We start from the raw sequence: 16,804 nt of genomic DNA, 5'->3' as shown, positions 1-16,804 counted from the left end.
TTAACCAATTTTAGACAGTTAGCAAAAATCTGTCATTGTCATAATGGAGCTGGTCTGCAGCTGAAGCACAGAACTGTTACCTAGAAACCTTCAGTGACTGGGGGTTTGATAGATATATCATATCAATAGGTAACTTAGAAAAATAGATTGGGAGTCATGAGGTTTTGGTTCTAATCTTATCTTTGCCAAACAGGATTTGTGTGTGATGTTGCATATATATAGCATGGTATGCTGTGAGGTTTAATTCATTGACATTTGTAAATACTATGAGAAGAAAATCACTTTATAAGTGAAAAATATTTTTCAAAAATATTTTATTACACCATAAGAAGGTCATATAAAAATATTGTGTAGTATTCTCAAACTTTTATATATTTTAGGACAGTTTCTGTTTTTGTGTGTGTCATTGACTCTCGTTGAAGCTACTGAATTGTTTTTCACTGACCATTCTCTCTTTAATTTTTAATATCTGATTTGCAATTTCAGGTTCAGAGTATAATACTATTTACTAGTGAATGTTTTTGCATTTAGGATGTTTGGAAATATACTAGCATTTAATAAATCTTCATATAAGTGAAGCTTTTATAATACTCAGTATATGTGGCTATGTCGGAGCTAATAGTTGTAGGAGTTTCCAGTTACTGTTAAGAAATAATATAGTTGTTGGAGTTATATCAGTGTGCACCAGGATTAGGAAGTGTTAGTTTTAGGTAAAATCTGACTAGTAATAATTTAGGTCACAGTTCTAAAAGAAATGTTTTTATATAATTTTAGCAAAGAATTTGAATTCTCACCTTATTAATCTCTCTTATTATAAATATTTAATCCCGTTTCCTTTTGGTAACATTTCCTATGGTTGATAACTTTGATTTATTATACTGGTTGGTTTGAAGATTAAAGCAATGAGTGAGTGTTGTCTCTGTTCACCTCTGCACCGGGGGAAGTACAATTTGCAGTGTAGTAAGATCACACATTTCTACAATGTCATGTATGCGAGACACAATTCATATTTCTTTTCCAGTAATATTGGGTGATAAATACAGATTTAAGAATGCTTGTTGACTGAGGCAATGCTTGCTGGGGAGGTAGCATGTTTCAGTGGATTGAGCACTGGAATGGAAGTCAGTAGACCAGGTTTCTATTTCCCCATCTGTCATTGAGCTGCTATATGACCCTGGGCAAGTCAATTAATCTTTCATTGACTTTGTTTCCCTCTCCCCACCGCCTTTTCTCTGTCTTGTCTGTTTGGATTGTAAGCTTCTGAGTCAGGGACTGTATTTCACAATATGGTTGTACAGAGCCAATCTTAATTGGGGCCTGTAGACTCTATTGTAATATATATAATAAAAACTGATGATTTTGTGTTATCACATTATAACTTTCTTTGGTCTTTTTATCTCTTTTTCTATATATATATATATATTAGGACGTCATGTATTACTGATATTATAGAGTTTTAGGGGGAAAATTTACTTTGTATACAGAAAACATTTTAAACAGAAATATCAAAAAGAATCTAAGTAACAAGAACAGGACAGAAGGAAAGAGAGAAGAATGAGGGAGGGGGAGAAAAACAGAAAATAATACCACATACAATTATCATATGACTCATGCTGCTATTATTTCTGTAGAATATTTTAATCATATACTTATAGGAATGCTAACCATATTTCTTCAAAGAAAGTAAAGCTCAGGTTACACAGAAGGAAACACTATCAAGACTCTAGGTCACAATTTATTACATGATAGTAATGAAATTGGTCATGGGCCGTACACTTTTGCTTCTTTTCTAACAACTTTAAAAATTAAAATAGGAATGAAGGACTAGATTTGTTTATTTTCACCTCATCTGTTATGACTGGCTTTATCTTAACCACTAATGTGTCATGAACCACACAAGCTTGAAAATTATTTTTATGGTGGTTACCTCCCAGGTATTGGTCTTTGTAATTAAATAGCTGATGAGCAGATCTTGGTGCCAGCTATGTGGATTCAGCTGTGTACAAGCTTTAGGTGCTATATCATGTTACTCTTCACTATTTGACTTTGGCCAGAATCCCAAAGCAATCCCTGCCAATAAGTACGTGATTAATACGGAGCTTTTTCGATGTGCTTGGCAGTTCTTTTACAATTACCTCACACTGACAGCTGTATCTGATCTTCAGTCAGTTGTGTGTTTTCTGCAGGCTTGGCACTGATTTTATTTTTGCCTTGGGATATTCTGTAGCAGTCCAGAAGTGGTTAGAAATGGATCCTTAAAATATTCTTGCTTCTTTCTTTTTTTGCTTTTATTTGCACCTCATTATTTTTGTGACAAAAGAAAGGGATTGTAAATGCTCATATACATTGGATTTGTGCAGTAAAAACATGCAGTTGACATGTAAACAAAATTAATAAGTAACTGAACTCAAGGTTTTGTATTCTTGGTACGTGAGGAAATGAAAACATCCGTTTCAAGGAATCCTTTTAAAGATACCTCCCTGCCCTCTCCTAACTCATCTCAAATAAAATAATATTGTATATAAACAATGGTAGAGAGCTCTGTCTTGCAAGATGACTCTGACTCTAAATCAGACTTCATTGACTTTTGACGAAAATAAAACAATACCTAATTATCTTTTTGTAGGACTTTGTTTTAATATCCAGACCCAGGATATAGTTTTGTCAACAAGTTCAATAGCAATTTTCTTTGTCAATATCTGCTGCTCATTTGTGATTATTAATAATATTTACTTATTTAGCAACACAGGTTTATGTGATGATTTTGGTCTTACCATAACTTAATTTATTATTTCATTATGACTTTTTAGGTATATAAATAAGACCAGAGAAGTTTAGACAGTCTCTGTGTGTGTTAAAATGGATGGTGGAGGACACAGGCTCATACTGAAGTTCTATTTGTTGCCTCAAAAATAATGTTGGTATTTGGATCCTTGCTGTTTAAAGGAACACTGTTAACTCAAAAAATCACATTCTGTCTGAAAATCATGTGCCCAACATTGTTACAAATAACCACTAAGGTGCTAGAACCTCATCCATACTCAGATGTAAATTTGTGTAGTTCCATGACCTTAAAGGATCTGGTCCAAGAGTCTGAGGTTCTTACGTTTCCAACTTCCGCACTGAGTCCTAGTCTGAAGTAGAAGGGTAAGTTAGGGATTTAGGCTCAATAAATACATTTGGAAGTGCAAACAGAGAATTTGGACTTTTGGGGTAGAAGGAATGTAGTGAAAATTGAAACATTAAAAGGAAATGGACAGGAGCTCTAGAGCTTGAGTGTCAAAAAAAAAAAAAAAAAAAGGAGATGCGAGGTCTGGGTTTTGTGATGTAATGTATGTATAACATCAAAATATAAAAAGGAAACATGCCTCTTTTCAGGAATAACAATGAACACATACAAAATATGTTAAACAATATTGCATAAAAGTAACATTGTGCGTTGGTTAATATTTGTTGCATTGTACATTTATAAATTACAGCAGCCATTCAGTATTAGCAAATGCTGTTTCTTAAGCAGTGGAAGAGGAAAGGTGCTCATAAGCATACAGAATAGATTAGATGATGTCGCCATGTTGGTCCATGTGAACTAGATAGTACCAAGAGGTATCAATCAACAACACTGATTTTATTATAGCAAGACCAGTATAAAAACAAGTGGCAAAAATGGAGAAAGATAAATCCAATTTGGAATCAGATTTCAGTTTTATTACATTTCAGTGGTGATTTTGGTAAAAAAGCCAAGTTTAAAGTGTCAGTGTCACTTTAAAAGCTATTAAAATGCTTTCAGACTATACAAGCTCTGGGTTTAGTAGTAGTATAGTTATGTCAGTACTAAATTAGAAGGAGCTTTCTTTCTCTTCAAGTTCTACTCATGCAGAAACACTTTAAGAGACTGATATTTCACAACACTTCAGTAACAAATTGCCTCAGCCAAGGTAAAGGTTAAAAATGATGTAAATGACAGTTGTTTTCCTTTGGAGAGTATAATTTCTGAAACAAAATGCAATCCTGAGTAGAGTTGGCAGTTCGGCCTGTACATTAAAAGGTTATTTCTACCTTCTGTTTGCCACATACTATATACAAACTGATGGACTCAGTCACTAGAAAATAAATCACAGTTCACCTCCATCCATTTTTAGTTATGTATGTATTCGAATAGCTTAATGTCTTAAAAAATAAGATGTGCAGAAAAACGCCATCAGCCAGTTGAAGGAAACAAGTAGCCTCTATTTTTATAGTACTTTGCATAGTGTAATAACTGATTGTGTTGACTGTCTGTCATTATCGATCTGAAGAAAAAAAAACAGTTTTCCAAACCAGAATTTATAAATCATCTACATGTTATTGAAAACCATAAAACAAGAAATCAGATTTGTACTGTTTAAATAATCCATCGGTGATTTAGATAATAATGGTCTTGCCACCCGGTATGAATTATGTTTGCTATAGTGAGTAATATTTAGTGTTAAATAAATTAAAATGAGTCTGTAAGAAAATTTTCGTAAAAAAAAATGCCTGCATTAGGGCTATTTGCTTGGTAATAAACCATTCTGTTTCAGAAGGTGCAAAGGAAAACATGTGAATGTATTTCTATGCATAACACTTGCGAATCACTGGGAAACAGAAAGAAAACATTTTAATGAATGCAAACGAGTCTTCAAAAACACTGGGACAGGAAATAAACAAGAAATTGCAATACACTCTGGAACTTTCTGAGCTACAGGAATAAAACATATTGGCCTTGATTCTTCCCTGTTTTGCACCTTTCAAAGTCATTTATGTCTGTTCAAAGTGAATTTAAAATGTTACCATACTAGAATGGTGGTATTTTACACTCACTCTGCACAGGTAGAAAAATCTATACAAGGTACAGCGTGCAACATAGAAGAATGAGGCCCACTGTTTTCCTATACATTTGATGCAATACATTGCATTAGGTAAAATTGACCATACTGAAGAAGATGGGTACCACACTTTTTTTTGTGGCCTATTTCACACATATGAGTGGAATAGCAAATACAAGAAAAGGCTACTCAGGATTCCCCAACCCAATAAAATCCTTTGCTCTTATATGCACTGCCAAATATTTTTTTTCTATAAGCACCAAAAGAGGCAGTAAATAGGGTATGTTTAGTGTTCTACACCCTGGCCACGTAATATAAGTTGCACTGTTTTCTATCCACACATACTAGTTTTGGTTAGCTATACAACTCTTATATAGCCATGAAATGCTGACCAAACAAATCCGTGTCAAGGGAGCTATGCAATAGAATGAAGAGGTTGACAAGGGTGAGTGTGAAGCTCTTTTCCCCCATTACGGTATGCTGAAAGAATTAAAATGTATTATGAGAATGGGGGTGGTTGACAAAAATCCAAAAGTATATTTTTTTCTGGATAATACTTCTTGCTTAATCGAATCATCAGCGACATTTTATATATATCAAACATCCTTTTGCATCTTCCCTTTTCCCCACTGGGAACAATTAAGTACAGGAAAAGAATTCCATCAACTACAAATTACGCTGAAATAGAATATAAAATGGACATTCCAAATATAAGTGCTAAGGTAGTTGCAATGCTACAAAAATGTAGGCAAAGTAGTTGGAGCTAAAATCTCTCTGCAAAACCTTAGAATAGTAGTTAAAAACAGATTGTCAGTCTATAGAAGACCATAAAACCAGGATTACAAAATCAAGATCAGATAACAGTAAACACACAACCTTCAAGAATAAATTAATGCATTAGAAAGTAATCCAAATGCAATAATATTAAAAGTACATAACTAGTAGTTGGTTTCCCAGTAGAGATGGAAAGACATAATTCAACATACTTGAAAGAAATTCATTCATTCAAAACTGTTAGTTTTTTTCCCATGTTCAGTTGATGATAGTTTACTTCCCCCTCCCCTTTGTGTGTGGTAACTACTTACTTAGCCCATAGAAACAAACAGAATGGAGAAGTAGCTAATTCAAATAACTGCTTTTAGAAAACAAAAAGTATTCCACAAACCCACCGATGTTACCTCCCTTTGTCTGGATTTAGAAGTAGGACTTGTGCTCTTTGGCTAGAGGAGGGAATTGTTTTCATCACAGTACATCAGAATGCTTTTCCTGCTGTGGCCTTGGGCATTTTTGCATAATCAATGCCTTTATTTGTGTTGTTGGACCATTGATGCATCTTGGAGCCAGTCGAACATCCCTTAATTTTATTTGCTTAAATCATGATTTACCAAACTGTTCCATTCAGCAAGCATTTAGGCACATACTTAAGGCCCATTAAAATCAGTGGGATTTAAAGCATGTGCTCAGGTGCCTTCCAGAATTGGGAGACTTGTACTCATGGGATAGCATTGCTTCAGTTCTGTCATACCTCATATGTTCCCTTACGCTGTATATTGCGTGGTATCAGAAATGCAGTGTACTATGAAGAGCCTATAAACCTCAATAGAACAGAATAGAATTCAGCCTGAATATTAGCTGTTTTGATAGCAGCTCCTTCTTGTATGCTCATTGTGGCTATTCCTTCTGCTACACATGTGCTGTGGGATTTTTGTAAGCTGTTAGCCTACACGTCACGATATATCTACTTCATTAACAGTGAATAGAGTTATATTATACTTCAGCTCTTATTCCGTGCTTCATTCCATTACCTAGAATTACTCAATTTGTGAGAAGTTGTATAGAGAGAAGAGTTCTGCCTTATAGATATCCCTATAATGAATGGTAAGATGTCTTGTTAGTTGCTTCATATACAATATACTGTCTCTTTCAAAGTTATATGCTATACAATCTTTCATAATGTATCCATAAAGTATTCCTGAATGTTTTCAGTGTTTATATATCAATATTTATTGAACTCCCACTTCAGGATTTTGTTAGAACAGTTGTGATTCACACTTGTTTTTTCTTAGTAACCTGACATACAGATTCAAACTATAATCTTGTAAAGGACATTTCACTGCAAAATATTTAAAAGAAACCCAATGTGACTTTTAAAATAACTGTAAACCTGACTTTTAAATCAGAATCAACTCAGTCTCCCTTCTTCGTCCTGCAGTTTTGAGGGCAAAAATAATGCCAGTTAGATATCTCATCTGTGAGCAATCAGGTAATTACACATCATAATGTTACTAGAGCCTACAAATAATGGCAGGCACAAAAAGGGTGTCCAGGTTTTTAAAATGTGGCCCATAAAAATATATGCTTACTTATCTGCTGAATTGTTGTTTTAAACACCCACAGTATGCTTGGGAGTGTACAAGAAAACATGGGAGAAAACACATAAAATCTGACACAAGGAGCTTACATTCTAAATACACTGGCGAAATAAATTATATTGGGAGGTCCAGAAGAAAATTCTGTATTAGAGCATTATTTTTCCTCACAGCGCATTTCAGTATCATGAGTGGTGACAGCACTTACTAATTATTTTGTTCAGAGAAAATAGAAATGGTTCAGATTAATTTATAAGTGATACTGTACATAAATGTTAGCCTAGCTAAGGTTATAGCATTTTTAGCTTGTATTGGGGATGAGTTTCACTGGACGTGGGATAATGAGAAGACACTCACAGAGTAGAGGAGAGAATAAAAATTCCAAAAAACCTGCTCTTTCTTTTCAGAGCTTGCCAATTTTTGTTTGAAATATTTATTGCATAACCAACAACAAAATTATAACAGTCGTTTTCTTTACATAAATGTATTTCATAGAATCTTATTAACCATCACTTTATTATAAATAAATTTGCCAAATTTTTCTGTGATGTAGCCAATAGTTACAGCAGCGATTAAGCTGGCCTGATATATTTTATATACAATATTGTCATAAAACTTTTTTTTGTGAATACTTTCTAGGATACTAGAGACATAGTCTCTCAAACATGAACCTTCATTTTGTCATGGTAAATTCAGTCAGCCCAGTAATCAAGCAAACCTTTCCACAAGGTCCTAAACTTCAGGATAATTCCCAATCTTACCCACATATATCCAGCATGCAGATACATTCTGTTCCAGAGTGTAACTTATCTGTCTGTCTGTCTGTCTAACACACCCATATATGTGTTCATAGATTTTATGTTATGGTAATAATACTGCATATTTTATAACATAATCCATCAAATAATTTCAAAGCACAGTATGTACATTAATTAATGAAGTCATAGAGCACTTTTGTGTGATATGTAATATTAATTATTAAATTAATTAATACATTAAAATTAATAATATTATTATCTCTGTATTATAGATGCATAGATTCCAAGGCCAGAAGGGACTATTGTGATCATCTAGTGTGACCTCCTATATAACACAGGCTATAGAACTTCCCCAAAATAACTCGTAGAGCATATGTTTTAGAAAAACATCCAATGCTGGTTTAAAAATGGTCAGTGATGGAGAATCCACCACAATCCTTAGTAAATTGTTCCAGTGGTTAATTACTCTCACTGTTAAAATATGTATGCCTTATTTCCTGTCTGAATTTCAGTTTCCAGCTATTGGATCATGTTATACTATTCTTTACTAGGTTGAAGGGCCCATTATTAAATATTTGTTCCCCATACAGGTACTTACAGACTTTATTCAATCATCACTTAACCTTCTCTTTTTGTTATGCTAAATAGATTGAATCTACAATATGACAGGTCTTCTAATCCTTTAATCATTCTCATGGCTCTTCTCTGAACCATTTCCAATTTATCAACATCCTTTTTGAATTGTGGACACCAGATCTGGACACTATTCTAGTAGTGGTTGCACATGCCAAATACAGAGATAAAATAACCTCTCTACTCCTACTCGAGATTCCCCTTTTATGAAGCCAAGGATTGCACTAGCCCTTTCAGCCACAACATCACACTGGAAGCTCATGTTCAGCTGATTATCCACCATGACCCTCAAATCTTTTTAAGTTTCTTTGGTTAAATGGCTTAAGCAAAGCCACTCAATCAGTCTGGTGACAGCTGGGAGTGGAGTCTTGATCTCCTGATTCAGAGAGGTGTTTTAATCGTTAGACCATGCTTCTGTAAAGCTAAGTAGGATATTGGGTATAGTGACTAAAGTTAGTACATTCATAAAATCACATCCTAATTTTACCTCCAATATAAAATCACATATTAACAGTTCCCTTCACTTAAAGTAATTCACAAAATGCGGAATTTGGGAGGGGATCGATATAGTAGATACTGCACTCAGTAGTGACGGAAATTCAGGGAAATGTATATGTCACAACAGATTACACCTTTGCTGATATTCTGACAATAAATCATATTGTTAGAAATCTAAATAGGATCAGTGACCAGGACAGCAAACAAAGATCAATAGGGATTAGATAAATTATCTTGGACATAACTCTACTATTCTCTTCCCTTTTACTGTACATAGTACTCCATTGGGTATATCTTTACTGCAGTTGCGAGGTGTGATTCCCAGCATGAGTAAACAGACTCATGCCATCTCTACTCAAGCTAGCATGCTAAAAATAGCAGTGTGAATATTGCAGCACCACTAGGGGCTTAGGCTAGCCACCTGACATGCTGGGCTCTGAGCTCAGGTGGTTAGCCTGAGCTGCCGCCAGTGCCGCAATATCCACACTGCTATTTTTAGCATGCTAACTTGAGCAGGGCTGGCCCGAGTCTGTCTACCAATGCTGGGAATCACACCTCCCAATGCAGCGTAGACATACCCTTGTAGACCAAAGGCTTCTGTTCATCTTTTTTCCTCAAAGATCATCTTAATGTTTTAGGATCATCTTCCTCTTTTTTTTCTCTTGGTTGCTCTTCACTAGTCTCATTCTCTAATGCTTGGAGCTCCCACTGTTAGTCCACTGGTCTCGTCTTTTTATCCTTTATCAATTTCAGTCTCCTTTTTCTGTCTGCCAGGTCTTTGAAAAGAGTTCTGCATGCAGGTTTGTATCCCATTCTTCGAATGCATGTAACTTTTTATAAATCTGAAGACTCTTATATTTCCACTGTCCTCTTTTTAACCTCATCTGCTTGATTAATTTTAAAATATTTCAGAGCCATCTTTCTAAGTTGAAATGCCAGGATCCCATCCAACTTGTTTTCATTTTTAAGTATTAAAATCACGTTCAGAATGATTTAAACAGTCAGCTGACATCAAAGTGTTTTAAAGAAAACTTAGAAGAACTTTCCATACCACGGGTAGTATGAACATTCACAATGTTGCCAGTTTAGCTGTCCCAACATTGCATTAGGATTAAGCATTAATTTAGGAGCTTTGTTGTCACTTGAAACATTAATGAGACTAAACCAAACTCAGTCAATCTGTGATGTGTAAATGCTTTAGTGTTTTGAAGAAGCAGCAAGAGCCTTTGCAGCTGGTCCTTTCTGGAAAACAAACATAATGGCTAACAACAAAGCAGACCTTCAGCACTTTAGTAAACAAGCATATCTTCTGTAATGAGTTGCCAAAATACTATTTAAAAATTGTTTACTGTAAAAGAAAAGCCCAGCAGTAAATGATACATACGTCCTGTTATATTGACAAGCTGCCCAGCTCAGCATCTTGGGATGAATGTCAATGTGTTGGTTGCCAAAATTAAATGCAAACTCTTTTGTCATCTCTAAAGAACATTAAACAGAAAGAAAGAAAGCAGATTTTGCATACAATTCACTCGGTTAGGTCTTGGAGGAATAACTTTGGAAAATATGAAGATTTCAAAAATGGAGCCTAAAGCAAAAACATCTGTTGTTGAGAAAATACCTTTTTCATAACACCAATATGTTTTCTGTTATTGGACAGGAATAACAGTTCAACAGCTCTGCTCCTATGCTCTAACTACTGTTTGTCTTTCTCAATAGATGATTTACCTGAAGAGAAGAAGAATTTAATAAAGTAACACACTATTTTTCTCTCATTTGCAGATTGCTCTCTGGGATTGTGGGGGTTTCCCATGTGCCGGTATTTAAAGGAAGAGGGCTGGTGCTGTGGTCGCAATGCCAGAATGTCAGCCTGCTTAGTATGGTTCTTTTTCTTTTTTTCCTACTGGAAGCTTTATCCAGATGTTATAGAATTCATTGTTTTTGGCTTGTAATCCTAGAGCTATGACTTAAATCCCAGACTCTACAGAATAACATTATTAATGTTGTAAGCATGATAAATTATAGGTAAAAAAAAATTGCATTAACCTTCCAACTTTGCAGATTTTGTACTTGCTGAGGGCAGGAAACAATGAGGATAGACAAAAAATTATTTTAAAAGTGGCCAAAGAGGCCACAATTTTGTGGACCTGAATTTAAATAAAGTAATCTGTTAGGGCAACAGCTCGTGGCAGTGGTTTAAAAGAGATGGCATTCTTCTACCATCACTGACTTTCCCCCAAACCATTCCTTGTTCATAGCACTCAATGTTCTAACTGTACAAAACCATAAACAGGCCTGTCTAATCCCAAAACCAGAGTAGACCTACTCCAGGAAATCATCTAACATTTGACCAAGAGACTGTACACTCATTTTACATCAGCACAGCATGATGGATTGGTAATTAAATTGAGGATAAGGGCATGACCCCAAATCTTCAACTACTGTGGCAGTAGGAAACCACCACCTCTAATCTCCGTTGATTTTTTATCCCTTTTGCCAGGACCCACCACAAGAGATGCTGTTAGCCTCAACTTCAGCTTCTCACTCACAAATCCCAGCCAAAAATCAACTGAGTCCCATATGTTAAGGTTAAAGAGATCAGAACTAATGTTAGAGATCTTCAGACTGAAACATGTCAGGACAATTAGACAGGATGCTCTCGCCCCCAAATGTCACATCCTCAACAAACTGCATGAAACATCTCAACTGCTTAAGGATTTAGACCAAAATGTAAATTCTAGAACCTCCATACCCTAAATCATCAGTAAGCCCTAAGGAAATGTTTTTGCCATCTTCTGTTGTCCCAGTAACTTATCTATTATATCCTAGATCAATTGTCAGATTGGCCCATTCATTTCCTTATAACATTTCCATTTCCCACTCTTTCTAAGTGCTCATCTTCACTTAAAATGCTACAGCAGCACAGCTGAGCCACTTTAGTGCTTCAGTGTAGATGCTACCTATGCCAACGAGAGGGATTCTCGTGTCAGCATTGGTAATCCACTTTTCCAAGAGCCAGTAGCTAGATTGACCTAGCACTGTCTACGTGGGGACGTAGGTCGGCTTCCCTATACCACTTGGGTTGTGGATTTTTCACACCCCTTACCGATGTAGTTAAATGTACCTAATTTCTAGTGTAGGCTAGGCCTTATTTAGTGAGAGACAAGTAAGCTCAAGCTGCCATTTGACAATAATATATTTCAGAGGCAAACAATCAGCTGGAGATGCTTTTGGCCACACACAGTAATTATATACTTTTTGCACCCGGTGTACTTACGTTCACAAAAGAAAGATCATCATGTTCCCCTTTCCACACTTTCTCTTGAAGTTATTAGAAAGGTGGATTCCAAGAAGTTATCCTCTGCCCATAGGTGCTATCCCTGCGCCAGAGACTCTCTCGGGAACGTGTGTGGCGAAGGCTTGTCGTTTCATCCCATTAAGCTCAGGGAAGGGGCAGACAGAGCAGAACAGTTAGAGCACTACTCCCTCTGTCGGGAGTGACCCAGCTAGTGTTCTCTGGGAGCTTGCAATGTATTGAGAACAATCCCACTGTTGTTACTTGCATGGCAGTTCCCATTTGCTGAACTACAGGAGGCCACAGACACCATAGGGGCTGGCTTAGAGAACTCACATCCACATCCAGAGCACTCACTGGTCTGTGCCAGCATGTAAACAGCTGGCTTTTGCTGACTTGTGTCTCAACATCACTTGATTCTATTCCATTGGCATATTTGCAGGAAGAGCGGCTGCTCTCTGGCTGATGCTGGTCATCGGTATTCACCAGCACGCTGTTAGTAATAGAGAGTGAGTTACAGGAGTAGCTAACAGTGAAACCCGTCCCAGTATCTGCCACAATCTACCTGATCATTACAAGAGGAATCATGCAACAGCAACACAAATTCCAGCCTGGACAGCAGTAACGCTGCCCTTCTTTCTAGCTGGGGTTCTCATTCACTTCTAAGGCTGACACCGAGACTTGTAGGCTGCTGTGCAGCAGGAGGAGAGACTTCTGGAGTAGGGAAGAGGTCAGCAGTGACCACAGGGAATACCTGCAATAGCCAATTATTTCACTGGCAGTAAAGGGGGGAAGTAGATTTTATGTAGTGTAAATTGCACCTGTTACGCTCTAAAAGGAATGGGAAGGGAGAACTGCAGCTACTTGGAGCACAGCTGAAGGAAAGTCCAGGGTGCAGGTTGGCAGCATAGTGACCTCTGGGACAAGAAAGAGGAGTGGGTGATAGAGAGAGGAACAGTGCTGGGGATTTGGGGAGTAGGGATGGTATGAGTAGTAAGCTGTGCGGTATTTATTTATTATATTGTGGTAGTGTCACAGAATGTGTTCACTGCATATTCTTTGGTTGCACAGAGAATGTTCTTTGGCTGTAATTCCTATAAGTACAATATCTTTCCAACTGTAGAAAAATCTTCCACTCATTTCATTTTTTTCTTAATTCTTTGGATCATAAAAATCAAATACTCTCACACCATTAGGATTCATGGGCTGAAAACTCTATTTTACAGGATCTGTGTGTCATTTTAAACTGCAGTCTCTCTAAAGTTTTTATTTTGTTTAACTTTAAGTACTGCAAGTTGAAAATGAACATTCATGCAGTCACTAGAGACTTAAAAAGATATTTTAATGTATTGTGCATTAAATTAAAAGATTATTTAAGAATACAGTATAGTATCTAAATTGAGCTGTTTTTATGCTTATAGTTGTATAGGAATATAGCCAAGAAAAATTAAATTTCTTTTTTCTTAGTGCTTTCAAAAATTGAAGAGGATACATATATATGCATTTCGTTATCATTGCTTGTCCTATAAATAAATCCTAAATAACAGAAGTGAACTGATTAACATCCCCTAATGGTTTTAACACTCTTAAGTGTACACGCTCATGTTATATCACATAATTAATCTTATAAAATGTCTTTTCCACCAGCCTTTATATAACACGTTTATAAAATGTCCTGATAAAGAATAAACATAGCAGTTTAATTTCTTCACTTTTAAAGGCTTTGGAACGAGTTGCAGTCAGCCAAGTGGTAAGTAATGTTTATTTTAACCCTTCTAATGACAAAACTGTTTTCTCTTTTTGAATACTTTTAATACATGACCTTCTCCTGAACTTGCAATTTACTGGTTTCTAAAACACTACAATTAACAGAATATAAATCAAAGCCAGATTGATCATGTTTCAGCACCACAAAATTGCATTTTTATTGCCTTATCTGCACATAGTGATGCTAAAGAATCTATTTTCTTCAGACAGTCAAGAGTCAGCCAACACATATTTTAAAGAAAGTACAAATTTAATATAGATGAAAATATCTTATTTTAATCGTAAGCTATTTTTGTGCTTAATCATGCAGGTTAATATTCTTCACAAATCCAAAAGTGCGTCTTTAAAAAATGAAAGTGTAAAATTACCCTTCTAAACTTTGGGTGTTTTCTTACGCAAACTGGTCCAACAGAGGCTCCTGGCCCAATGCATCATCTTTAGAGGATTCACTGACCTCTTTATTCTGAGGAACCGTAATGTTTTTGGGTGTAGTAACATCTCAGTAGGAGTAAGAAGTTAGTTCAGGCTCTTCCCAACTCATTACATTTTGGTAGTTTCTGCAGAGATTTCCAACAATAATGCCACTTGTGGTGTTTTTTGAGGCAAAAACTTGTCCAAAAGGAAATAATCTGAAATGGCCAAAATATTGTTCATAAATTACTGTGGGGAACTCTGAAAAGAGTTATTCTTCAATTTTTTATTAAAATTGATTTTAATAAAAGAGGAGTGGAACTTTATGTACATCTAACTATTAAAACAAGTTGAACAGTAGGAAATTAACTCCTGTTACTGCAACAAAAATGACAGTGTAAACTAGTCCCCTATATTTTAAGAATATTTAATTCTTTAATTTTAATGTAAATAATTAAAACATACTTGGCTCTCTGGCATCACATCCCGTGGTTAAAATTTGGTTAGTAACTAGAGAAAATTAACAATGTTTTGCCCCACCAGAAGCCTAGCCTGGTACTTGGTTGTCTTCCTGAATCTGGTACAGCAAACTGCAGACAAAACTCCTAAACCGTGTTGAGCAATGTAGTTGGCCAGACAGTCCTATTACCCTCCCAGCACTCACTCTTAGGTCTACATTTTCTCAGAAAGCAGATGCAAACTCAGTGCAGGAGCATGATTGGTGGACCAATCTAACCAGAGAAACCTCCAAAAGCCTATAATCAAATTAACATAATATTTTAAGTTAAGTTACATACTGATAGGCTGTATTTGAAAATTGAAATGCAAAAACCAGGATAAGCATGCATATTTAGTGGGTTTTTTCACTGAAAAATATTTATTTGTAATGGCATTTTTATTTAGCTTTAGTTTATGATTACATATTACATATTATGTCTACAGATATTGGGTAACCTAAAACCAGAAGCTATGTAATATATTTTTACTATAGTACAAGTAATATACCATCATGTAATCACAAATACAAAAGGCAAATCCCATATGTCTTCCTGATTTTTCAGTGTGGAGACCAGTAACTTTTTCACTCAGTACTACTGCCGTATTTGATATGAAGATAGGAAAGTATCGTGACTGAGAATTGCTATATGATTTATTGTAGCACCTTGCTTCTAGCGGGAATATCTTAGCTGTCTCTCATTTTTAAATCCCTGTCTAAATTTTATTCTCTGAGTACTTTAAATCATTATTGTGTATTTTATCATATTTTTGTGTATGCACACTAACTGTACAAGTATTTAACAGACTAGATTTATAGGCCAACTTATTCTCATTGTATGCCTATTGGCTTCAGTGGGTTTACACAGGAGATGCATTTGGCCCTATGTTTTTAACTGACAAACATTAGCTTTTCTTAAGTAAACACATCTTTCATACCTAAAGGTATGAAGTTTTAAATGCACTCCACTGTTTTTATAAGCGCAGTGCTTTCTACATGGATATCAGTGTTTCAGGGAACCAAGATAAAGTAGCTATAAATAAGAGAACATTATGGCATCAGTAGTATGTTTTCCTTTTGCCTTTTTTTTTTTTTTTTTTTATTCATTGGACCAGACTTTGCTCTAAAGTATGATGATGCAATTTTGGAGTAACTCCATTAACTGCAATATAGTTCCCTGGGTTTACAAATGAAGAGCAAAATTTGGCCCATCTTCCCTTCTTTTTCTCTAATCCCTATCCCTCTACCCACTTCCTACCAAACTCTGCAGTTTCCTGTGTTTATTTTTTCTCACAATTATGGTTATGTTGTTATCTGAACCATTTTAACTTGCAAACAGGAAAATTAGTAAATTTTCCTCTCAACCAGGTAATTAAGACTGGTTTGAGAGAATACAAACCAGTAATTAGGTAAGGCAGCCAACACTATTGTAGGTACTCTGGTCTTGATTTTGATGCCAACTTTCCATTCCTGCTGTTCTTTGATTTTCTTTTTTCAGCTCCCTACAGAATCATTGTTTTATCGAGCTGTTCTACAGGTTATTATAGAGGAATGTTATGGTGTCACCAAAAGGTATGAGACTCTGAGCCTAATTCTGCCTTCCTTACTCTGCAAATTGTAACTATTAACATGAGACTTGCAGAATCAGGCCATAAATTTTGCCTGTATATGTTTGCATTATGAATGCAGTCAGTAATAATACAAGACTGTCATTTGCTCTGAATCCATATGCAGAG

The 16,804-nt window shown here is 35.7% G+C and overlaps 1 protein-coding gene across 1 annotated transcript in view; it reads left to right on the top strand.

The window, feature by feature from the left end:
- METTL25 (methyltransferase like 25) overlaps positions 1-16,804 on the top strand; it is a 76,207-nt gene that overhangs the window by 41,917 nt on the left and 17,486 nt on the right. Inside the window, exons 6-8 of the mRNA XM_067559876.1 lie at positions 10,882-10,976; positions 14,115-14,144; positions 16,567-16,640. Coding sequence (XP_067415977.1) covers positions 10,882-10,976; positions 14,115-14,144; positions 16,567-16,640 — 199 coding nt within the window. The remainder of the gene's footprint in view (positions 1-10,881; positions 10,977-14,114; positions 14,145-16,566; positions 16,641-16,804) is intronic.

The sequence above is a fragment of the Emydura macquarii genome, unplaced genomic scaffold, assembly GCF_026122565.2.
Source record: "Emydura macquarii macquarii isolate MOO-44397 ecotype Brisbane River unplaced genomic scaffold, CSIRO-AGI_Emac_v2 contig_2205, whole genome shotgun sequence".
Taxonomy (NCBI): domain Eukaryota; kingdom Metazoa; phylum Chordata; order Testudines; family Chelidae; genus Emydura; species Emydura macquarii.
The sequence above is the reverse complement of the archived record's forward strand: the minus strand, read 5'-3'. Positions and strand labels throughout refer to the sequence as shown.